General features: G+C 37.8%; 1 protein-coding gene across 3 annotated transcripts in view; it reads right to left on the bottom strand.

Moving 5' to 3' along the window:
• The window catches only part of EFNA5 (ephrin A5), a 521,261-nt gene that overhangs the window by 118,608 nt on the left and 378,098 nt on the right, over nucleotides 1–24,555 (bottom strand). Inside the window, exon 1 of one of the 3 annotated variants that reach the window (XM_064405005.1) lies at nucleotides 19,095–19,212. The exons of the other annotated variants lie outside the window; for them this stretch is intronic. Within the exon in view, the coding sequence (XP_064261075.1) occupies nucleotides 19,095–19,183 (89 nt within the window). The 5' untranslated portion in view covers nucleotides 19,184–19,212. Of the gene's footprint in view, nucleotides 1–19,094; nucleotides 19,213–24,555 lie in introns of those variants that run through there. 3 annotated transcript variants of the gene reach the window in all.

Raw genomic sequence — 24,555 nt, 5'->3', positions numbered from 1 at the left:
GCCTCGTGGAGTCCCCACTGCTGGTCAGACCGCAGATGAGCTTCTTCCTCTGCAGCCTGTGTGGATACCAAACCACATCCAGCCCTCTCCACACTTGAAAAGATCCACTCCTTAGAGATTCTTGTGATTACTTGCAGAACTCCAGGTTTTAAAACAGGAAAAACAAGTGTTTGGAAGAGAGAATTGACTGGGGGATTTGTGAATTTCAAAATTTTTTTAACCTTCTGAAACTGGACTTCAGATGAAGACAGCACAAACAAATCTTTTGAAGGAGTCTATTTTCCTATGGACAGACACAATTCCTAAAATTCACACTCAGAAAATGAAAATCTTCTCTTAATTTTTGAAGTGTGACATCACACAAGCTTGCCTATGATACTTATCATTGGTAATAAATGCTCTCCAATACATGGGTAAAAAAGGCAGCTGACAGTGTGCAGCAACCTGAATGCTAGGCTTGGAACATATCTTCTTCCCTGTCATCTAAACCCATTCTTCACTTCCCAGTAAATGAGGAAACAAGAACCATGCATTGAACCTGTCACGTTTCTTACTGTATCAAAAACATGTCTTCTACAAACATTACCTGTCTGTCAAGGCATCAGGCCTTGGCATGCCAAACAATGCGCACCTTTTGTGATCTCAGCTGCTAGCCATGTATATTTGCGGCATCAGCTACTGTGTCAAAAGCTTTGTCTTTGTGTCTCTTCAGTAGAACATGAAACATAACTCTTATCAAAGAGGTTAAGCAGATCAACTTCCTTTTTGGCATAAAGAAGAAAACCATTATGGAATTAAAAGTTCCATGCTGCAGAAAATATTCAGGCCTGTATTAAATTAAACTATGTATGGAATTTCTGGTTTCTAAAGGAAAAAACATACAACTTTTTCTAAGCACAACCAGTCTTTTTTGTAGAGCACTGAACACAGTGTGTTCCCTCATCTGCCATTCTGACCAGGACATGTTGCAACAACCCCTCTTACCCCCTCCCCAGTCCATTTACAGAGCTTACAAAGAACTAAATTTCAGCTCTTAGCTCTCAATAGAAGAGAATGTCTGCTTTCAAGCCCTGCCATTTTTTGGAAGAAGGACACGTATTTTATCTCAGCAATTCTTACTGAGTACTACATCATTTCAAAGGCCGTTTTTAATTACTTAAGGCTGGGGTCAGAAACCTGTGGTTTGAAAGCCACATGTGGCTCTTCAGGAGCATGTGTTTTACTCTTTAAATCTCTGGCAGCAGCCCACAATTTTCAACAACCCACAAGCACAAAAGGAGGGGATTTTGGCAAGAAAAGGCCTTAATGGCTGTGCAATAAACACAGCTTCAGAAGTTCTCTTCTATATAACGGCTAACAACAAATCAAACTTTGGAAAGTCAATTTTGACAAGTAACATATTATCTCTAGCCTGCCATTAACTTTGCTGAAAAATTGATATGCGCATAAAACAAACAACAAAGTAAATCATCATAGCATCAGACTAATAAAACAGCAAGCAATACTAAAGAGTTATAATTCTGCAAGGTAGAAATTTCGTTTTGTTAAAAAAAAAATTACCAGCAACATTAAATGTTCGCTCACTGATGGCATTATATCCCTCTGGTTTACAGCAGAGACATTTCAGTACAGACTCAGTGTTTGTCATCTCTTTGTCTTGTATTGAATAGTGTTTCTCCAAATAAAAACAAACTTGCCTACACTCACAACACACAACAAACACACACAACACGCACACACACACACACACACACATACACTCAAGGAACCAGATTTTTCTTTCCTCCTGTAACATTCTGGGACAGTTAATGACTGGAAATTAGTGGAAAATGGAGGGGCCAGAAGAGGAGAGAGATATAGTTTGTAAAAGCTGCCCTCCAACATTGGTACTGCTGTTCAATTCATCCTTGTGATCAATTTGGTTGTCTCTGGAACACCTGCTCACAAGCTGACAAATGATGAATCCCATCTCAAACTCCATAAACAGAAAAACAGCAGTCTGATAAACAGCTAATAGAAGAAATATATGCACCTTTCATAACGAAGACAAATCACTCATTCTCACTAAATGCTTCCAACAGGAACACTAATTCTGTATTTATTTGCAGAGCATATGCACTATGTCCAAAGCAGTGCATTAAAAATATCTCCAGCAGCCAATTGGTTTGATTGTCTTACTCTTACCCAGTGAAAAAACAGCTCTGAAACAATAAAAATATTAAAAGAACCTCTATGAAACAAAAACACTTCAGCAATATTTTGTGGGGCTTAATTTTCTCATTTTGCAGTGGAGTAGAGTGATTATTATATTGAACACTTTTCTCCAGGAAATATCCACAAAATATCAAGGTCACCCAAGAAAGCAGTTATTTTAATTAATAACTCCAAGAAAATACTGCAGGATTCTCTTCAGTTTAGACCTTGTCAGGTGATTTTCTTGACACCAGCGACACTAGGTAAATTTCAGTACTCTTCCTAAGCTAAATAATGGTCTTTTTTAAAGCTAGGATGTTGATGAATTGAAATTTGCCATGGCCTAAGAAAGCACAGAACACCATATTTATTCCTCCTGTTCTCTCAGGAAAGATGAATGGAAAAATGAAGTAGGAAGTGCTGGAGACCAGACTGAGCTGAAAAATCTAGCAAATATAGGAAGATTGTTTTAATCAAACTGTGACAAAAAACAGCCCTGTATTATTCTTCTAGTTCTGTCTTCTGATTGCAAACACAGAGCATGGGAAATATTGTACTGCATTTCTCTGTCTGAAAATGGTTAATACATTGAAAATAGCACAATGAACCTTCACACACTGACACGCCAAAAACAGACTCCTTTAACACAGGCAGTTTAAATCCTGACCTTTGAGTTATGACATGCTTGTAAAGTCAACAAAAATGCTGTAGTGCACACAGATTCTTTAGTTTGCAAGTGCAAAGTAATGTTAATCTCCCTTGGAGTAGCTGGATGACTTATATCCTACCATCTAGTGCCCACACCATACATATTCCACACTATAATATTTACTTACAGATAATGGATAATAGAAAGTAATTATCAGATATGCAAGTTTTCATGAATTTAACAGGAATATTTATAAGATCCCATCAGCTGTTTCCCACAAGGTGGACTGGACACTAAGAGCATGCACCCCTCTAATTCTAACGTGGGTAGACTGGCTTAGAGATGAGTTCAACATGCCACTAAGATGGGCTTGGAGAACCTCAAGGAGTGGACCCATGTGAACTGTATGATAGGTTCCACACTTGGGTCAGGGCAATCTCTGGTATGAGCACAGGCTGAGGGAGGAGGAGATTGAGAGCAGCCCTGCACAGAAGTTCTTGGGGATGCTAGTGGATAGAAAACAGAACATGAGCCAACAAGGTGCACCAGAAGCCAAGAAACTCAACCTGGGCTGCATCACCAGCAGAATGGGCAGTAGGTTGAGGGAAGTGATTCTGTCCCTCTGCTCTGCTCTGCTCTGCTCTGCTCTGCTGTGCTCTGGTGAGATTCCACCTACAGTAAGAGTCCCATACTGGAACCCTCAGCAAAGGAAAAACACAGACCTGATGAAGAAAGTCAAGACGTGGACCCCAAAAAACCAGAAGTGTGAAGCCCTCCCACTGTGAAAAAAACCTGATGGTTGTTCAGCCTGGAGAATGAAATGCTCTGGAGAGACCTTATTGCAACCCTTTCAATATTTAAAGGGAGTTTATAAGAAACATGGGCAAAGGCTTCTCGTAGAGCCTGTGACAGGAAAATGGTTTTAAATTATGGGGAAATAAAAGGCAGATTGAGACTAGATATAGGAAGAAATTATTTACAAAGAGGGTGGTGAAACACTGGCAGAGATTGCCCAGAGAGGCTACGGATACCACATCCCTGGAAACATTCAAGGTCAGGTCAGATGGAGCTCTGAGTAACCTGCTCAAATTGAAAATGTTCCTGGTCCTTGCAGGGGACTTGGAGTAGATGACCTTTGAAGGTCCCTTGCAATCCAAACCATTCTATGATGCTTTGAGAGCAGAGAGATCACGGCTCAGCAGACTGGTGGTTCTGCGTAGCAGGCAGACAGTCTCTCGGGGGCAATGGTCTGCCTTGACCTAGTGTCTGCTTCACAGAGGTAAAACCCTGCAAGCACCACTTTGTTCATGCTGGATGGGCAAGTTTCTGCTGTGGTCAGAAATGCCTTCCAAGGTATGATCTTTCAAACACACACATGGAGGAAGAGAAGATGTAAATTTTGTGTCACCAGTATCAAGAACTGTATTTCTTTTTGTGTTTTCACTGAAGTAAGTTACTATGCAGTAAAGGCACGAACGCTGGTGTTTCTTGAGATATGGGACTATGGAAAATTCAAACTTCTTAGCTGCTGTGGCAGTTCAAAAGTGATAGAGAAGTGGTTAGAATCAACACAGAATTACATGAAGAAGTTCCTCAAGCCCAGTGACAAAACATGAAAGGTCCCCTATCAGCAGACACACCTTTGTCAATACAAGAACAAAGCAGGTGGTCTTCATCCATGCAGACAGGTACCAATTCACAGGAGCTACCATTTCTTTTTATATAATTCTAACTACTGCTCACAGTCTTCTGTAAAGAAGTCAAGACCTGAATAAACTCAGCTACCACTTCCCTGATCCAAGTAAGTGCTTTAAAACCCAGACAGGAAAGCTGTTCAGTGAGCTGAATCTTTCGTTTCAGTACTTGGGAAAATGTAGTCTGTGAATATAAAGTAGAATTCAAGAACATCTCTTGCAGCTTCATCTAAACTCACAACCCACTTCAGAGGTACTTCTAGAAACATGTCAACAGTTGGTTAACTTTTAACAAACTTGGCTGTACACAAAATATATGTAGGCACACAAATAGTAAACCAGTTATTCCTGTTGTGACAGAAGCCACAGCTGCAAGTTGGGCATACAATTTTATAAAATTGAGTTCCAAATTCCTAACAGATTTGGGGTTTAGATGGCAAAGCAGTTAGATGCATTTAAAGAGCTTAGCACACAAGGAAACCATGAAATTCTTCAGAGTCTGCCTGTGTATTTTAGCATTGATTAGTGCCAACCACATAGTTCAGTGCTCTTCCATAGCAACTTAAACATGACTTACTGAAGTTAATTCAAAGTTATTAAAACAGATGTGCATAGTGCTGCATAGAGTTCTCTCTCATTACTACTATAACTGAAATTTCCATTACACAGATGATATTATGCTAAGATAGCATTGTTACTCCGCTTTTCTTCCAACCCCAATGTCCTGTCTATTCTTAGTCCTCAAATAAAATGGTTTCAACGTTGTTTTGGTTTTTCCCTTGCATGAGGTTAATATGGATTTTCCTCCAAGAACCTCCTGCACACTAATAAATTTCTCAAAACTAAAAAAATTACTGTGACTGGAAAATAGGACTTCTACAGAACAATTCAATAATAAAATGTTTAAGAATTCCTGGAAGAACATAAGGTGGTTTTATTTCTTTCCTAAAACAGGGAAGTTCAAGGTTGGTGGTGCTTGTTTTTTTTGGTTTTTTTTTTAAAGGCAGATTTAAGGAAACACTACTCTCTTTAGTGAAGAACAATGACAAGATGATGCTATTACTCGGGCTTTGGCTTAAAACACAAACAGCAAGGACTTACTTTGCCTTTCTACATTACCTCACTGCATTTGTTACCACATTTCACTATGGTGGGATTCTGCTCCTGCGATCACTGTGCCACAAAGGCACCTGAAGTCATTACTCACTCTGTTAATCACTAATATGAATGGGGAAGAAGGGCCAGAATCTTTTCACATTACAGTCTCATATTGCTCAAGGGGAAATAAATAATCCAAGTTGAAAGAGGATGAAATATAAAATGCCCTCTTTATAAACTTAACTTAAAGGTAAAGCTGTCACTTGTCTCAAAACCTTAGCTACCCATGCAGACTGCATTATCTATAGTCCTTTGTACTTCCAGAGCAATTGCTACTAATTATTTCCATCATTTTCCAAAACCTATAAATATATGAAAGTATTTAAATACAATTGTATCAAATTTAAGCACTGTGGTTTCCCCAAGTTTAGCATCATTGTTCACACAAGTCCAAGCAGTAACATTTGACCATAAGAAGCCAATTCAGTTATGAATACAAAATGTGTTTATTTTCTACATGCTGCAGTAATATAAAGAGCTTCTTCCTCTTTGTCGTCCAAGTAAACAAGCTAAAGGAAAATGTTGTAATGGTAAAAGCACTGAGCTTGCATCTCCATTCCATACATTAAAAGCACAGTTTTCTTGCCTCCTTAGTAGCCTAGTAGCTCTGTTTTCATCTCTTCTACTGGGCAATGTAAAAACCATTGTGCAGTTCGATACCCCCATTTCAGGGACAAAATTTTCGCATCTGTCCAGGAGGTAAGAAATGACATTTCTTTTACAATAAGGGAAACTAATATATTGCATCAATTTCATTAAGGAAGAATTGAAAACAGACTTGCATGTTCCTGAAGGACAAGACCAAGACCCTGCCCACTACCTTTCAGAATAATCGCACCAAACTAACCTATAAATCTGCTGCTTAAACCATGACACAGGGAGAGCCTCAAGTTCCTGGCAGACAATACATACATCCATTTTCCCTCAGCTCACAGAAACCTTTATTGTTACCACCAATGTTTTCCTCTTTTTATTGTGTGGCCAGAAGTTGCTCTTACAGTACAAATTAATAGCACACTTGGGATAGAAAGGCCTTTGGGAGACCATTATAGGATTTCAACACCATTTATGTCATCACCATGTGGCGCCTCCTTCACAAAAGGGAAGGGCAGCAGGTTGTGCCCATGTGCTTGGACAACTGTAATGCTGCAGATTTCATTTGTATACCCAGACAGAGGAAACACTTGCCTTTATTGGCTTTAAAAAAAGGTCAGTGTTTGATTTAATAAATTCCCTGCCAAGAAAGCAGATTCCATTCTCAAAGGTTTAACACTAGTTGTCACTGGGTGGCTGGGTGTCTCTGAGCATTGCTAGCAAGCTACAAAGACTTTAACATCTGTGCATTTCCCCAGTTTGAAACCAGCCCAATTCAGCTGTTTCTCTACTTAGCAGTCTCTGTAAATACATGAGAGATGAGTTTGGCAAGCCTCTGTTCCAGCTCTGCATTACAAACTCATCACAGTGGCCTTAAAATACAGAGGTTAAAAACCTACCTATGAGGAAATGCACATTTTAAATTCAGTTAATAAACCTGTCTTCCTGTCTCTGTAAAACATACTGTAGTTCTGTTGCTTAATATCCAAACCTTTGCCTGTTCAAGCAGTCCTACTGACTTACTTCAGAGAAACCACTCATGTGGGTTCAGTCATTCATACATGTGCTAAAACATTTGCATGATGAGGCTAAAGTGACTAAATGTGAAGCAGACTGTCAAAAGAATAATTTAAAAGTCAAGTGCATAACACTGCATGCAACTGCATATAAACCTGAAAGGCTTGCAATCTCAAAAAAAAAATCATTTAATAAATACTATAGCAATAATAACATCAGCAATTACACAAGTGCAGTATTTTCTAATTTCGGAACATCACAGAAACAACAAATCATACTGATCAGAGACAGCACCTATGTGGGGTAGGCATTTTTTCATGAGTCCTTTGAATGGAAGGGTTACAGTCTCATTTTTTCCAAGCAGATTATGGCCCATACTCGTGTATTCAAATTATGCACAGATGCTACCCTTTCGTCCCTGCCCTCATGAATCTTGAAAACAAATAACTAATAAATAATGCATTAATTATAGTAGCAGTGTTGCATTCACTCCAATCCATCTAAAAAAGCAACAAAAACTCAGAATCAAATCTATGTGTGTTGGTTTAACCTTCATAAATACTTTTTTCAAGCGTTATTTCTTCAGTAATACTTCATGTCCCAAGGATGATTCATTCCCCTCTAAAAAAAGTAAAAATCAAGACAGACTTTACCAATGAAAAACAATGACATTCTGTTTGTGCTCAAATATCATTGCACTGATGCAGTATTTTAACTCTGTTCTCTGTGCCACATCTGAGACATGGCTCCTGGTTGTCTGCCCTAACAGTCAGGCTGTTACCAGCGTGCAAGATGTGCTCCCTCTATTGGCTATCTTGCTCTTCAGTAGGAAAAAATCACACAAAAGGAAAAAAAGCCTTACTGCAAGGGAACACTATTTTAAAGTTTTTGGCTAGGACATGAAAAATTATCTCCTATGAAATGGATCATGAATTTAGAAAGAGACAACACACACAAACAATTAAATGGCTGAACTTCACGCAGCACTTGACCAGACCTTAAATTTTCCAAGCACAAATATCTGGTCTCAGAGTTTTTTCTTTGTAATGAATTAATGACATGTATTACTAACACCATCAGGTTTAGGCATGCAAAAAAGTATTCAGATGTCAAAGTACTGGTATATCAAAGCACAAAAACCACTATGAAAAACCATGCAGCTGCTTATTTGCTTGCAAATGCCAAAGTTAAACCACAAAAACAGATTTGGAAAAATACTGGAATATGTGTGCATATTCATAATATTTCATACCAAGAAACCAAAATCAAAGTTTCAAACTCTTTAACAAAAATCCTTTTAAAAGGTTTTAAAATAATTCATACTTAGTAGAAGTGAACACCAACAGCAACACAAATCAAGCAATTATTCTGGCTTGGTAATTACAAAGACTCGAAGTGATGGTATTGGTTATAGTACTGCCTACATGATACTTTCAACAGGTAATTAACTTGTATGATGTCAGGAATTCAGACCTCTTTACTCAATAACACCATCAAACAACTGTATTGCAAGCACACAAGAAACACAGGCACATCTCCTGCCGAGACCCTTCACCCAGAAGCTTCTGAGCCCAGCAGAGTTCTCCGGCAGGGAAAAAATAATAAAACAGGGAAAGACTAAATAGGGCTCTCGTGAGTGAATAAACAGGGTTCTCTTGCAAGGCCACAAGTTGTTAGAGCAAAAACACATTAGGTAACACCGCCTAGTGAGCCAGTGACTTATTAGTCAACACAGGGGTGTGTCGCTGGCTGGAATTCCCAAATCAGATTGTCTGCCAGACAGTCAATTCCACTACAGTGCTTTGACAAAACTGAAAAACCTTCAGACAGCTATCCTGCAATGTCTGGAAGGACATCCAGCAAACAGATCCGTGTGGTCCCAGGAGCAAAGGTCTTTTAGCTTTCTAGTTTCATTGTGACTTCTTTGTTTCTCTCACCCACCATAAACTGAACACCAGACTGCACAGCTGTAGTGGATTACCGGCTGACATCCTTCATGGAAAAATAAAGGTGCCACTTAGACAATTATTGCAACATTGTACTTAAAGCATCAGTAGCTTTAAGGCTTCCTCCATTGTATTATCAGGCTCCATCCTCATTAGATATTGTGGCTGCAGCACAGTACTGTTTAAAATACAGCAAAACCAAGCTATAATTTTTGCCTGCTGAGGAACTGGTGAGTACAGAGCATTGCTGAGGAGTGGATATGAAATATGAATGTATTTCTGTATTGACAGCAATGAAGTGAAGATATCTTGTTCTTTGTGTTGCACAAAAAAATGTAACTAGATCCCAGCTAAGACTAGTGGTTAGAAAAGCTTGTCCTCACTCTGTAACGTGCAGAGGTGAAGACCATGCATGCTATTGACACTAATCAAGTTAAGGCATTCTCTCACCTTCCTTTTTTCTTTTTTCTTTTTTCTTTTTTCTTTTTTCTTTTTTCTTTTTTCTTTTTTCTTTTTTCTTTTTTCTTTTTTCCTTTTTCTTTTTCATTTTTTTTCCCAGAAAGAAGGAAATAAAAGCACTCTATTTTGTTTTAATCTGATTATTCCTGATTATGTGAATACTCCTCTGCCTTCATCAGGACTCAGAAAATAATAGCTGAATAATTTTTGCTCTATGGGGCCTAAGCTTGGGTTTATAGCAGAAAATCCTGATATCTGCTCAACTTTTTACATACTAAAATGGATGAGCATTCTCTTTAGGAGAACTTTCAGTCCATATTACTCTGGCAAAGCATATAGCTTAAGGGCAATATAAAGCATCTCAGTAAAAGTGTTCTGCCTGTGGCACTGAGGAACTTTACAGGAATCTGGGCTGAGGGCATGCAGTAGACACATGTCTCTTGAAAAGATTTTGGACAATGATGGCAGAAGACAAGAAAAACCCTAAACCCTAAAACTCTGTGACTAGAATAACAAATGGGCTGTAACTGCCACTTATTTCTGCCTTCTCCTCAGCTCTGATTTTCATATCTGCATATTTCTTGAAGAAACATAAACACAGAATTAATATTAATACTAAGCACTTTAGACAACAAATAGAGAAAGTAAACAGCCATCTAGCCATCCACCTATGCTATGTGCCATACTGAGTAGTTTTCAGCAACAAAGATAGAAAAAGATCCCAAAGTGTTTGCCAGCTAAGAAAGCAGTCCATCAAATACTCAGAAAAAATAACATACAAATAATATGCATGACAGTAATTTTGAATCTGGGATTCAAATTATTATTATTCAAATTACATAAGCCAGTGAATAGCTCCCCTCCAAGAATTCCTGTATTTTATTAAAGAACTGACATAATACAGCAACATTGCTTGCAATAGGGAAGAGGATATGAGAAGGTCAAATGTAGCTGTGTGGGGGTTATGCTCCATGGAGCTGTAATAAGAAGCATCAATGTGCTTGTTTACAAAGATTTATTAAATCAAATATGACTAGGTACTTACAATGATGGCTTAAAGCATATTTAAAAAGAAGCATATTTAGAAAGAAATATGGGCCCTGTACTTTTCAGAAAATACATATACCATGAATTGTTAAGACTCCTTAGTCCAAAACCTAGTAGCAATCTGTGGTATTGCTGATGTATTCCATCTGTGACTGAATACAGAGTAACTGTCTCTCATGTATTTCATTGGCACATATATTGAATTAAATAACTTAAAGAATAGAAAGAATATTTTCTCTCAAAGCAGGGCAAGTAAATTATTAAAAAGAAGTTTTTTTAAAACAACTCTTCACTGAAGAAAGTTTCTCTAGTGATCTCTGCAGTATAATGAATGGAATTACTGAGAAAGAATGTCAGTCGTATTTTAGCTCAATCATAAACAGCAAAGATAGTTGCTGATACATCTCGAAAGCCCATTATCCTTTAGAAAAGAAACTTATTTAAATTTTGAACTTCAAAATACAAATGTCCAGAATGCCTTAAATGGAAGTGCACTTATATATACCTTACCTCAACATACATTTGAAACTGACAAGATAAGTAGACAAGCTTTTGTTCTAATGTTTTCAGATTGGTTCTAGTCATTAACCAATTACCAGGAAGCATTGTGAAATTCCAAAAAAAAAAAAATCTGAAAGGTACTACGTAAAATTTGCTTTAAATTCCACAGATACCTGCCATTAAGGCTTAAGTTCCCTGAACTTATATTTTTGAAAAAAAATTCTTACATTGTGAAGCAAATGATAGTGCAAATCTACTTATTCATAAGAAATCTATCGTGTCATAAGAAATATTTGCATAATGGGCAACAGGAGAGAATAGGATACTCAGCTTATATACCGCATTAGTCCCTATGATACTGGCCAGCTTTAATACAGCAGCACGGAGAAGTCCTGCTGAACAACATTCCCCTGACTTTGAGAGCATACCTGTGTATACCTGTTCTATCTCAGGATCTAGCAGAAACAAACATACTTTTGTAGATACTAGAATCACTGGCAGTTAGCAAAAATATAATATACAAATAAATATCACTGTACAAATGCAAGTCATTGTAAAAGGGAATTGCAGTTTTAACTACAGTAAAAAATACAAAAGCAGGATCACAGAATAAGTCACCCCTAAAGCCATAAAAATTAATTTTTCATCTGATAGTTATCACATGATTATCTATCTGATACATTTTTTTCTAATCATACTGAAAAAAATAAAGCTAAACAAAAACATAAACAAAACAAAACACCAAGCAACCACAACAAAAACTAAACAAACCTTTCAGAATAAGAGAATCAAATTCTTATGTTTAAACAAAGGAGTTTGAAATAAATATTCTCCTTTCCTGCACTTCAGACCATGCTGGACTATTTCAGGAGTAATTTATGCCTTTACTGCAAAGAATACTTGACTTAGGTTCACAATCCCTTTGAACTGGCATAGATCCACACTGCTGCTAACAGATGTTTCTGCTGACACAAAGAGGTAATGAGAAGGAGAAGATGGCAGAAGAGCAGATAGCCTTTTGCAGTAACAAGACTTTGCAGATGGAATAGGTATCAGTTTTCCACAATTTTTTATTAGTCTACCTAGGGAACAGGAATTACAGTTCATTGATGATCAAGATTAATATTTTATGCCTTTAAGGCACCAGCAGGGTTTCCACATGGTTTTCTGAATTCTGGTTTCTCAGCAAGTGATAGGGAGACTAGTAAGAGGTTGTGATAATATGGTTCAAAATAATATATGGATAGAAAACACAGCCGTCAACTTAAGGATGAGTGCAATCAAGAACTTGTTTTGGTGACAGAAATATCCAATAGTTACCATACTGCTAACTACATCTCAGTCAGTGACAAAACCAGACCTTCCCTATTTCAACTCATGTATTTCTCCCTAAAACAATACCAGACAAATGTAGGATAAAAAAAATTCTGTACCTACATAGGTGATGGTTCAGGACATGATTTCAGGTATCTTTCTTAACTTAACTAACTATCTTTCAGTTAGTTCTGGAGTAACTACAAGGCACAGTTCTTTGGCATTTCCACCATTTTAGAAAACAATGATGCTGACTTGATCATATAGTACCATCCACAAGCTAATTTCAGACAGAGATTAAAAAAAGATACACAGAAAAAAATTCTAAATTATATATGTGAGCAACAAAGCACCAAGTCTCTGTAATTCTTTTATCTACTTCCTCCTTTTTCATGATTTCCTAAAGGGTGCTTCTTGAATATCAAATTATGAATATGATAGGGACAGTAAGTAATGTGAGACAGCCATTTATTTAAAAGGGCTAACCCCAAGCCACTAGTGCTTGCATAAGCTGTTAAGCTCTGTCATTATACCAGAGCTTTCCAGAGGCCACGTGCAGAAGGGTCATCTCTCTGAGAAATTGTATACCTTTTACTTCGTGTTTTGGTCTCTGGGGTTAGCTGTAATGTGACCTTCAGAGTGACTTGAGGCTCAAGGCTGGAAAAGTACAGATGCTGCAGTAGATCTGAAGGGCAGCAGTGGTGTGAGAGGTGTTCCAAGGCAAAGCCATGAAAGAGACCATGATGCTGCAGGGCAGACTTCTGGCATCCTCAGCCCCCGCCTTATACCACAGGATGTGTGCTTTCTATGCACAGAGAATGAAAGAAGGAAGAAAAGTACATGTGATGCAAAAAAACAAAGACTAAGAGGATTTAAGAAAGAAAACAACACAAAGCCTGCAGCTCAAGAACTCAGGCTGCATACAAGAAATTACTTTCCATTTAGCTAGGATGTTCTGGTGATCAGACAAAACCAGAAAAAAGTATGCACACTTGATGTTTTGTATTTATTATAATCTTTATGTAAATGTCATGGGATCTTTAATTTTCTGTGCTAATACAATTTCTGTCCTTCCACAGTGAAGTCTGTGTTTGTCAAAAGTACAGTTTTTCCATTAGACAAGAATTTTAGCATCTCAGGGTAAATATTTAAACAAAAGATTAGGGAAAACATCATTCAATTGCAGGTTTCTGAAGAGGCAAATACTATCCTTTTAACACAACCTTCAAAACACACCCTTTTAGCTACCATTTCAGTTTATGTTCACAGTTATCATAAACCAAAATACAAAAATTATGTGTATGTTCTGACTGGTTGGTATGTGTCTGCTTTTATGCACAAAATTCTATTTTTATTTCTAAATAGAAACTGCTTCTGCTCCAAAGAATTTGTCCTCCAGGAATTTCAAGAAACAAAGTACTCAAAAGTTCTCCATCTATCACCTCCCTTGAGAAGAAGGGAGGAAAAAGACATCAATACCCTTCTCTTCAGACTCAGCATTACAAGCATGGCCCAAAGAAATATAGTCATTATTCTTGCCAGTATTCTGAAGCCAACTTGGTTGTGGGGTGTTTTGGGTTTTCTTTCCCCCTCCTAAATTATGAAAGGAGAATGTATCAAAATTACATCAGTTTTGAGATAGGAAAAATCAAAGAGAAAAAGAAAGACAGTACTAGAATGCATAATATTGACGAATTCATGGACAACTTTTAAGGAAATTTTATGCACAAATAGGTATGGAGCTAAAAGTTAATTATAAATTACACAGGACAATTCCCATCTAAGAATCCTGAGGTTTACAAAAGAAAAGGTTATCCCAAAATCTAATAAAAAACCATGCCTCAATGTCCCTCTCTCACACAGCAAAGGGTACTGCTATTGTTCCCCAGCAAGGCAGACAGCTGGCACTGCACTCAGCGCCAGCACGACTGTAGCCAGCAACTCATTTATGACCCCAGCATCAGTCAGTCAAAGCAGATAATTTAGCAGAAAACCTCCCAGGCTGGTAGTCCTCCCATCCCTCACTCCCCCCACATGGCAGCAGACAGGTCTGGTCAGGCTGCACAATTCCCAGCCTTCAAAAGCCCAACATTTTTCATGTTCATTTGAGAGGTTCTTTCCCTCAGATTCAAAGAGCTTTCACAAACGTGTTAGTGGGTGAGAGCTTTCTATTCTCACACTAGATGTGATTAATTTGTGCCATTCACGTGGCTAGTGGCACAGACAATGGGAATGGACTGGCTCACACCCCATCTACAAGCAATTTGTGCCACAGAAGTTCAGACTTTAAGAAAAAAGGCTTTGACAGTAGTAAGTTTCCTGCTTGTTATGGATGGTGCTGAGTGATAACAATCAAGTATTTCTGCAAAAAGAAAGAAGGTAGCTCTATTACCAATAGCACAATTATTATTACAACAGACCTAACAGAGATGGAACAACCTTTTTCTCATTCCTGCACAGGAATGACAACAAAACACATTAAAAAACAACACCTGATTTTGTAGATTTTGTTTGATTCATCCAGCAAACAGTACACACTAAGAAAGCAGGGACACGAAATCTGAATAAAAATAGGTTTAACCCAGATATTCAGATCTCCCTCTTCCATTTACATTTTCAGTTGCAGAAGGGCATAGTAAAATAGTAAGAGAGATATTTTTTGAATCTTCTTCTCTTGGTATATCATTCTAGCTAAAGCCCTCAATGACAGTCCTATGCAGTTTTGCAATCAATCTCAGGGCTTACATTTGATGGACTAAGATAGTAAGAACTCACAAGCACTTGCTATTCATCTCTGTCAAAGAATACTTGAACTTTCTTTACTCAAGTTTACTTCCTATACAGATAAATGCAGAAGATAGCTTCTCAGCCCTCCCAAATAAGCTCACTTGTACCTTACATCAGAAAGACAGCACTGACTTGAATTCATACATAGATACACAGATATCAGAATGAACTGGACTGAGATTTTATCTGCTATATATACACATTTTCTGGCCTATCAAAACACCTGGATTCCATTATGAGATGCATAGGGTAAACATGATTCTAACCTGCACCAAAGAAAGTGGTGTTATCCTCAGTGTTATTCATAAAGCAGCATCTTTCACTTCTTCTAAATGTCTAATATAAGCTAAGGACACTGCACACAGCAGTCTCAGACCATGCTGCTTATCATAATTAGAACTATTTAATTGTTTGCTGCCTCTCTGGAAAGGTTTAAGAGAAAATCGAAAGGTACAAAACAGGAGAACTAAAAATAGGCAGAGTAATGGATGTCTACTTAACCATATGCTGGCATGTGTTAAGACTAAATGGACCAAATAGCAAATAAGGAGCTGGTATATTCCAAAATGAAATATCAGTAAATGGAAGGTCCTCCTAATTTCTATCAATTAACCCAGTACCTTAAAGTCAGCAATTACATACAGAAGTATGCCCTGCAGTGGCCTTGAATCTGTTTCACAGCCAAAGCATATAATTAGTCCTGATTAATATCCCGCATTGCACATCAACAGTATCAGTAAACATGAATGATCCACACTGCTGCTGCCACAGGAAGCCTTAGTTGTCTGATCAGTGCCTTTATCAAAGCACTCTGCCCAAATGAGATTGAGGGCTGATTTGGCACCCACACTGCCTGATTTATTAAGAGAGAAACTGTGCTGCCTTCCATGTAATCATATTAATCCCATGCATCAACTAATTAAAACACAAAGAAAGATTTTACTTATGTGTGAGCAATTACAACAAGTTCCTGGTTGACATCCAAATGGATTCATGACACTAATTTGTGAACAACAAAGCCTTGTGTATTAGGGAATTTTAACAGGTGAGTTTACACACAGTATGCACATTTTCATTAATTGTGAGCACATTAAAAAGCAATAGGTGTGAACCTTACCTAAACCAAAGATTATTCACAAGACTGCTTCTAAGGAAAAGCAATTAAAGCAGAATAAATTTCCAAGGATATGCATAAAAATTTACAAAAAAACCCAAACCCTCTGCAAGAGTAATTAATTTTCTGAAGCATATAATTTCAACTGCTTCTGTAGAACGTGCATTTTGCTAACATTAACTTCTTGGATTAGATTTGCCTGTAAGTGAAATTGAATGACTAATGGTAAAACTGGTAGCAGCTGTTATTGGGGATCATTCCCAGCTAAAGTGGCCTGTGCAAAAAGCTTCATCAAAAGCTGTGCAACCTTCTGTGTGGCTTCTGTTCCTCTGGTTCACCTCAGTCAGAATGGGAAATGCTCCAGCATGAGGGATGCAAATAATCCAACATGGGGGTAGCACACAAGAACCCACAGGGTCAGCTATTCAAACCAAAGCACTCAGAGATAAAGCAACACACTGCAGTTACAAGCTTGAAGTGCACCACCAGTAAACATTTCACTGTGCAGATGGTTTGTTGTCTGGGTAGAGCATAACACACCTAAAGCGAATAAAACAGATATTTTCTTTTCCTTTTCCCTTTCCTTTCCTTTCCTTTCCTTTCCTTTCCTTTCCTTTCCTTTCCTTTCCTTTCCTTTCCTTTCCTTTCCTTTCCTTTCCTTTCCTTTCCTTTCCTTTCCTTTCCTTTCCTTTCCTTTTTATTGTTTATTTATTGTTTTTATTGTTATTAACATTTTGGGGGGATGATGCTATATTATGCCAACCACCTTACAAAATGCCAATTAAAACATAACAGCAAACAAATGTATGTCAGCACTTTACTTTATGAGTAAAATCATACCACAATTGATAATCCACATTCCCCTCCACACTACAAGAAAAAATACAGTGGGATTCTCCTGTTAGAATGTCTAGCATGTTTCAAATGCAAGAGCCATCAATGATTCTCATACTGACAAGGGAGTGTTCATGCACCCTTGTGTGTGGAGAGAGGTACAAGCTTCCTTGACTCCTGAGAAAAGAAAGGCTTGACATACTTTAGCAACTTCATAACATAACTTGGGAGAATTACTGTCTGAAAAGCAATGGTTGTTCCCTAAAAATAATATTTATTATTCATACACAGCAATCTCCCCACAGTACAGCAAAATCTCTGTGAGAGCAGTACTATAGAAAACCTAGCTAAGGAAATGTATTTTGAAGAGACATAGAGTACTGAACATTATAAATAAAATACAATTCCCTGGCTTCAGTCAGGAGCATAGCAGTGGAGGGCGAGGAACAGAGGTGGTGCTGGAGTTGGGGTTGGGGAGGGGAGGAGTGGAGGGAGAAGGAGTGAGAAATATGGAGGAAAAAATCTAGAACTGTTTCAGTGCAGACTAATTTAGTAGAATGAGAGACATTTAAATTGATTGTGTGAACTCCTCCTCTCTCTGCTGATCTGGTACCCTTCCCACACATCTTTAACTGCCCAGGGCACCGCCTGCTGTCTTCCTCAACACTGGCACTCTGCCTTGCCAAGAAATCCTTAACCTGATCTGCTGTATCCTGATCAACTGTACCACTACAAGATCTTACCAAGAGACAGAAGAAAAGAAAACCAACTTTAAGCTGCAGTGCTGTTCCAGCCCCAGTTCCCTGCAAAATCTGTGCAACCCAAGCTGGCAGCAGCAAGTGGCTGCAGTCCCACAGGAGAGCAGAGCCATAGTACTGAGAGAAATACACGTTTCCTTAACTGAAAATTATGAGCAAATGCTGAAATTACTTAGGCAAATATATATGAGACACAGTCATAAAATAATTTTGCATCCTGCTAGACAATTTTGGAGCACATTATTTGAAGTTTTTGTAGCACAAAGTACTCTGAACATAAGAGTTTTGTGTCTTACTGTTCCTTCCATCACGATCCCTATTCTTCATTCCACCTTCACACTTAATTCAATATTCCCTTTTCACATTGTTTTGTGACTGGGGTTTGACAAAGGTATTTTGTAGCAACAGATTTGTGAAACACCAGAGTGAGGTCCCTTTTATCAATGTCTCTGCACTACCTCAGGGGTTTGACAGAAAATCCTATGTGACACAGCCAATGAGCTTGTCTGCCAGCACATTCCCACCATCATCAATTGGAAACACCGATTTAAGAAAATCCACCAGTATGTTCCACTTGGCTCTGCCCACTCCAACAGCAATGCTGGAGCTGGAAACAAGCACCAGGCAACTTACTCTGAGAGCTGCTACTGCCAGCCCTGAAAGATTCCCCTCTCTTTACTACATTACTTCAAATGTCCTCAACCAGGTAGCAGGGGCAGGGGGAAAGCCTCCAGTCTATCCCCTGCAGGAGAACACGTCCCAGGGAGAGAAGCTGCTGGAGGCTCTGGAAACCTTTGGCCTATGACTGTTCTCCCCCACAGAAAATATCTCAAAGAGAAAGTGGAATTGACAAGTGAGTGGAGTCATAGCAACTAAAGCAAACAAGAAATCATAAAATCATAACATAACATTAGTTTGTCTGCCCTTGGTTTATTGTTTTGCTTTAGGTAAGGTATTAATCATGTGGGGAGTGGGAAAGGGAAGAAGAAGTAGTAGTGAAAGCAATGCTATTCTCTTGCATACACTTACCTTCTGGCACAATATTCTGGATGCAAAGTTTCCAGCAATACAACATTATGGTTTCCTTCTATTTGGCCATTTTTCTCAGCGTGCAGCATTAAAGTCTGCTTTCTGTAACAACAAGACTTTGCTGGTTTCACTGGTGAAATGTTCTAGACTATCAAAAATTTTAAAATAGAGCTCATAGTTTCTCTTTTCTTTTTTTTTTTTTTTTTTTTTCTGGAATCAGACAAAAGCTGCGAAAAAATTCAGAAAAAACAAAAATCAATATATATTAACTTTGCCAGCAGCAGCTGTTGGCAAGTGTACCTTCTTTGAATAAAGCTGTCAATACAGGTAAGAGCTTAAGGGCTATCTTCAAGGCAGTTATCTCCCTGGACTAAAAATTAATGATTAAAAACATGGTTTCTGCCCCATCCCCACACTCTGTGCTTTCCTGTGGTAATGAGCAGAGTCAAGCTATCACTCTTATTTGCATGATGTAAGCACAAAGAAGAAGAGTGTGATACAATGGCAAAACTACTCCCCTCAGGTCTGCCTTCTTATAAAACAAACAACAAAAAAAAAAGCAACAGCAAACACAACACTAAATCCTTCTGATGAGGGGGAAAAGGAAACCTTAATTTGATTGATTGTGCTTAAGGCTGTGGAGGAGACATCCACACATAACTACCACACTGGATCCTGGCATGCACCCAGAAATTTGAAGCACATGGTGGTATGTGTCAGATCATTTCACTGCCCCTAACAGTTGTCTCCAGCTTCATTTCAAACTAATTAGCTGCAAAAGTCACTTGAGAAAATTCTCCCCTTCATGGGGATTTCACATTAAGAGCTCTAAAAGACATCATCCCCTATTACAGAACTGAGGAAAGACTAAGCAATGCTGCACTAAATTGAGATGATCAATGTTTACCACAAATCAGTCAACACTATTAAGTACTAATAGAGCAGAATCAAAATTAAGAAAAAAAAAGGAGAAAAAAGAAGAAATCAATAAATTAGTCTGGCCAATGACAAACCTCATGGGTTTAACTTGATATGCCATCAATATGAAAAGAATTTGACAGTTTACATAAGGGATGTGACCTGGTGCCAACAACCTCTGGCTTCTACATTTTCCAGATGGCAAGAGATTAGTCTAAAGTCTTTATTCTCACAAGATTTTTTTCCTCCATGAAAAAACTATAAATGACAATTCTGTTCCAAATTTCAATTCTCCTTCACAAATGTCTACTGAATTCCAGGCCTTAAATAATGTCCATGAAAAGAAGTCTTTGGACCTGAAGTGGTGAAGAATAAAAAGAACAAAAAAGAATTAGGAAAATAAAAGACTAAGGCAAACCTGAATGTAATGCTAGTCTTTAAAAGATATATTGACAAAAGCAGTGGGGAAAAGTTTGGACTACCATTAACTTATAGGAAAAGGTTGGCAATTTCCAATTGTGAATGTGAATGCCTATTTAAGTTTGATCATGAAGGACTTGAAACAGTGAAACAGTTAAGCCTACTTACATATTAAAAAATGCAGTTTTGTTAAATTTAGTATGCACCATTTTTTTCACTTTGATTTATACCACCATTGACAAAGACTTTGAAGGACATTCCTGCTTAATATGGTAAAGAGCCACAGCAAAGGGCATTGTCTCTGCTTTGCAAACGTTACTATGAAAAATCATCCCTTGACAAAGCATGACACTGTTTTTCATTAATCCCTGAAATACAGCAAAGAGGGAAACTGGAGCCTTTCATTGCTTCTCATGCAGGGGAAGACATGGATGATTAATCAGTGGTCCATAGGGTGAAAAAACATTGTGTGAAATGTAACTTTTGCAGACAGAAATTCATAACTGATCAATCAGGCTAAACATTTAAAAAAAATCAAAACATATTTTTCAGTGCCCAAGGTATCAAAAAAGTCATCGTGAGAGTTGTTCACTTCTCCCTTCAACCATCAAAAAGTATTACCTCATTTTTTGCTTTAGTGGCATCACCATAGTAACTCTTCCCCTGCAAGAAATACTCCCCAAAGGCCACCACTCCTCCAGCACATGCCTTCAAGACCTTGTATCTTTGTGCCTTATAAATTGACTCAGTCCCTGAAGACTCACAGTAAATTCAAGTGCTGAACCCACACCAAACCTCAGCCATTAAAGGATCATCTCCAAATCTAAGCTTAACAAGTGCTCTAGACAAACCAGATTTTAAAGTGATCAACATCTTGGCTCAGTCCAAAATGTGGAGAAACAGAGCAGCTATTACAAAGACATTGTTTCCTTAACTAACCCCCTCTTGCCTCCCACCATTAATAACTCATTTTACACATGATCATCTTTCATTTCCCAACATTTAGATTGGTAAAGATAAATTTATAGTACTTTCCACATTACAATTGTGTCATTCAGATTCACACACTAGAAAAGTTATTTAAGGAAGTGAGCCAAGAAGATTACATCATTATACCAGGTTTTCCTCAGTGGTCTAGGGGGAAAAAATTGATAATATACCTAGTAATCACTTTATAGGCTTCCTTTGGTGAAGCCCATAAAGTGATTACTAGGTATATTATCAATACACCTAGTATATTGATAATATACTAGGTATATTTTGTTTGTAAAATATTTTGAGGAATGGTCAAATACTAGACTTAATATAAGGGCTCAGGGATGCAAAAATATCTGCCATAAAGTGCTCTCTTACAAAAGACAGCAAGCGGGTTTTTTAGCCAAGTTATTTTACCATTTTGCACCACTTCTGAAATCTTCTGTGCTTATCAAATTAGTTAAATAAGGGGTTTGACAAACTGCTAAATAACATTTCAGTCCCACACTTGGGCCACCACAGGCTACACTGCAGCAGGAGGGGACAGTTAATCCTCCCAAAGACTTTAAGCCACATTCTCACAAGCAGAGAGCTGCTCTGCACCAATTAACAGGAGTAAATCAGTTTCATAAGGATTCAGAAATAAACTTTTTCTTTGCCCATGCTGCTGCTTCAGATCACAGCCATGCTGCTACTGTCACTGCACCCATGATACCTCCTTTGCTTCCTCAATGCAGCCTGGTATCACCCGAGTAAACCAGGGCAGGTTTGTGCACATTTACTGGTAGTATTTTGTTTTAAACTCAGATTATGGGAACCAAAGCTTGATCATTTTTTCTAAAAACTCATTACCTACACCTGTAGCTGAAGGCAGCAGAACCTTCTGTAAGACTATCCAAATACTCTTGTTGTTTTCGAAAAGCAACTGGCAGAGCAATCCCTTCAGCTTAATAAACTTTAGCTAAAAACATATAATGACGCTCTTGATATTTCTCAGATTCTCACAGATTATTATATTTTGTCAACAAACAAGGAAAATTCAGAAGGTTAATGCAGCACAGCAGAGGATGGAAGAAAGCCATGAAGACCTAACTGCCTTTTAATGTTCAACTTACTTATGTTGGTAGCTTCTTTTTCTGCTTTCAGTAATATACTATGTGCCCAATATTTCTTAATATCCTTTGAAAAGGCAAATTTCTTTAGATTCTTATGAAGATTTGGCTCTGTCTCTATAAATAGACATGCTTTCCTCAAGCTCTTCCCCTTTTCCTTCTCACGTATCCCTCGGTTTCCAAATACATATACAGTTTTGGTTTTTCTTTAGTTACACTGTACAGCACTTTCACTCTGTTCTGTAATTCATAACTGTTTATTTCACATTTTCCAGACATACTAGCAGAGAACTGCAAAACTAGAAGACAAGGAGTCTGAATTACTGTATGTTCCTTTAGGAATTTTATAGGGGGAAAATATTTGGTATTTGACTGCTATTGAAGGAGTACTAGATTCTAGAGATGAATGGACAGTTGGAAATTCCTTACATATACTTTGCTCTTCAGTTGCAAAAAGCTATTCTCTTTTAGGATTGAATCAGAAGGTTCTATCTTGACAGGAAGAGCTGTATATTGGTTTGTAAAAACAAAACAAAACAAAACAAACAAACAAACAAAAAGAAAAAACAAACCCCAAAAAAGCAACAACAGCAAAAAAACCAAACCACAAACTAAAGTTCTACCACGAACCGTGCTAGTATAGTATAGCATAGTACTACAACAAACCTGATAACTCAGTTTATCAATGTGATTAGTACTGCACTCTGCCAGGCATGATACAAACACAATGAAATCTAGACAGCAGTGCACAAATTATCAGTAACAACTAATTAAAAATAAGTTATCTTAAAAGTAGCAAACCTCAATTTTTCTTTGGTAGCTTGTGATGATCCTTTTAATAAAAGCCAGTTTATAAATATTTAAACCAAATTTCTGTTGGGATTTTTTTTGGAGTGGGGGAGCTGAGGGAGAGGCAAAGGAAAATATCTTTATAGTCCTGATAACACACTGTAATAGGAATATCATTATATATATATCCTTGCAATTTTGTATCCACTGGGTGAGATAGCTGTGCAGTGTACCTTGCAGATGTAGAATTCTTGTCCTCTAATCAAAATGAGACTGAACAGCTACAAGAGCAACAGAAAAAACAGAAAGTATATTTGGATACCATTCTTGCTTTGTCTACTTCTTCTCTATGCCAGTAGATGGCTTTTTCCCCAGATGGTATGCTAAAATGATCAAAAAGACCACAGGCCAACCAAACAGGTTTTCACCTTTCATTGCCAGCACTTCTTTTCAGGTCACAAAACCTACACCAAGATCCTCACTTTCAAAGGAGTAAACAGCATTTTTGTTTCATACCTCCTTCAAAGTTTATCTGAAGCTGTCATTTATATTTGGTTATTGTTTTCTTGAACAAATTAATCACAAATATATGAACAGTAAGTACCCGTCTAGAATTCTGGCAAAGGATCTGTGTATTCATACACATGTATTGTTTACCAGCAGTATATTCAGTAAGGGGGAAAAAAGCACATCTCTCTTTGTCTCAAGGATAGTGATTCCTATCTATTAAAACCTCAAGAGATAATGTTGACAGAAACAGACCTGCCATTTGTTTAGCAGCACTTGGAAATTAGAGCATTTATTGACAACAGTGGGACTTTTCTGCTATGCGCCTAACATTCCAGATGGACTGCATCCAAATATACTTGTCCAACACAGAATAGGAAAGAATATAATTACAAATTTTAAAGTGATACCAGTTTGGCCTCTCCCTCCTTTAAAGAAATCTGAGTACAGTGTTTTGCCACATTTTAGAAAGGCAAAGACAATTTTATTTTAAATTGCTGAGCACCATAAAAAGCTGCTTTTGTAGATACCTAAAAGGAGACATTAGTTGTTTAACTATTTAAAGGTGTCCCTCGGTAGCTTCAATGACAGAGCTCATCCTTCCTTTCTGAACAAAGCCGTATACCTTGCCTAAAGTTAATTTATATCATTGATGGAAATCACAGATCTTGTTTACCATCCAAAAGCTGAGAAAAATCTCAGCATGATGGAATTTAGAACAACTCAAGGGCCTTATTTCA

Source organism: Passer domesticus, chromosome Z (genome assembly GCF_036417665.1).
Source record: "Passer domesticus isolate bPasDom1 chromosome Z, bPasDom1.hap1, whole genome shotgun sequence".
Classification (NCBI taxonomy): domain Eukaryota; kingdom Metazoa; phylum Chordata; class Aves; order Passeriformes; family Passeridae; genus Passer; species Passer domesticus.
The sequence above is the reverse complement of the archived record's forward strand: the minus strand, read 5'-3'. Positions and strand labels throughout refer to the sequence as shown.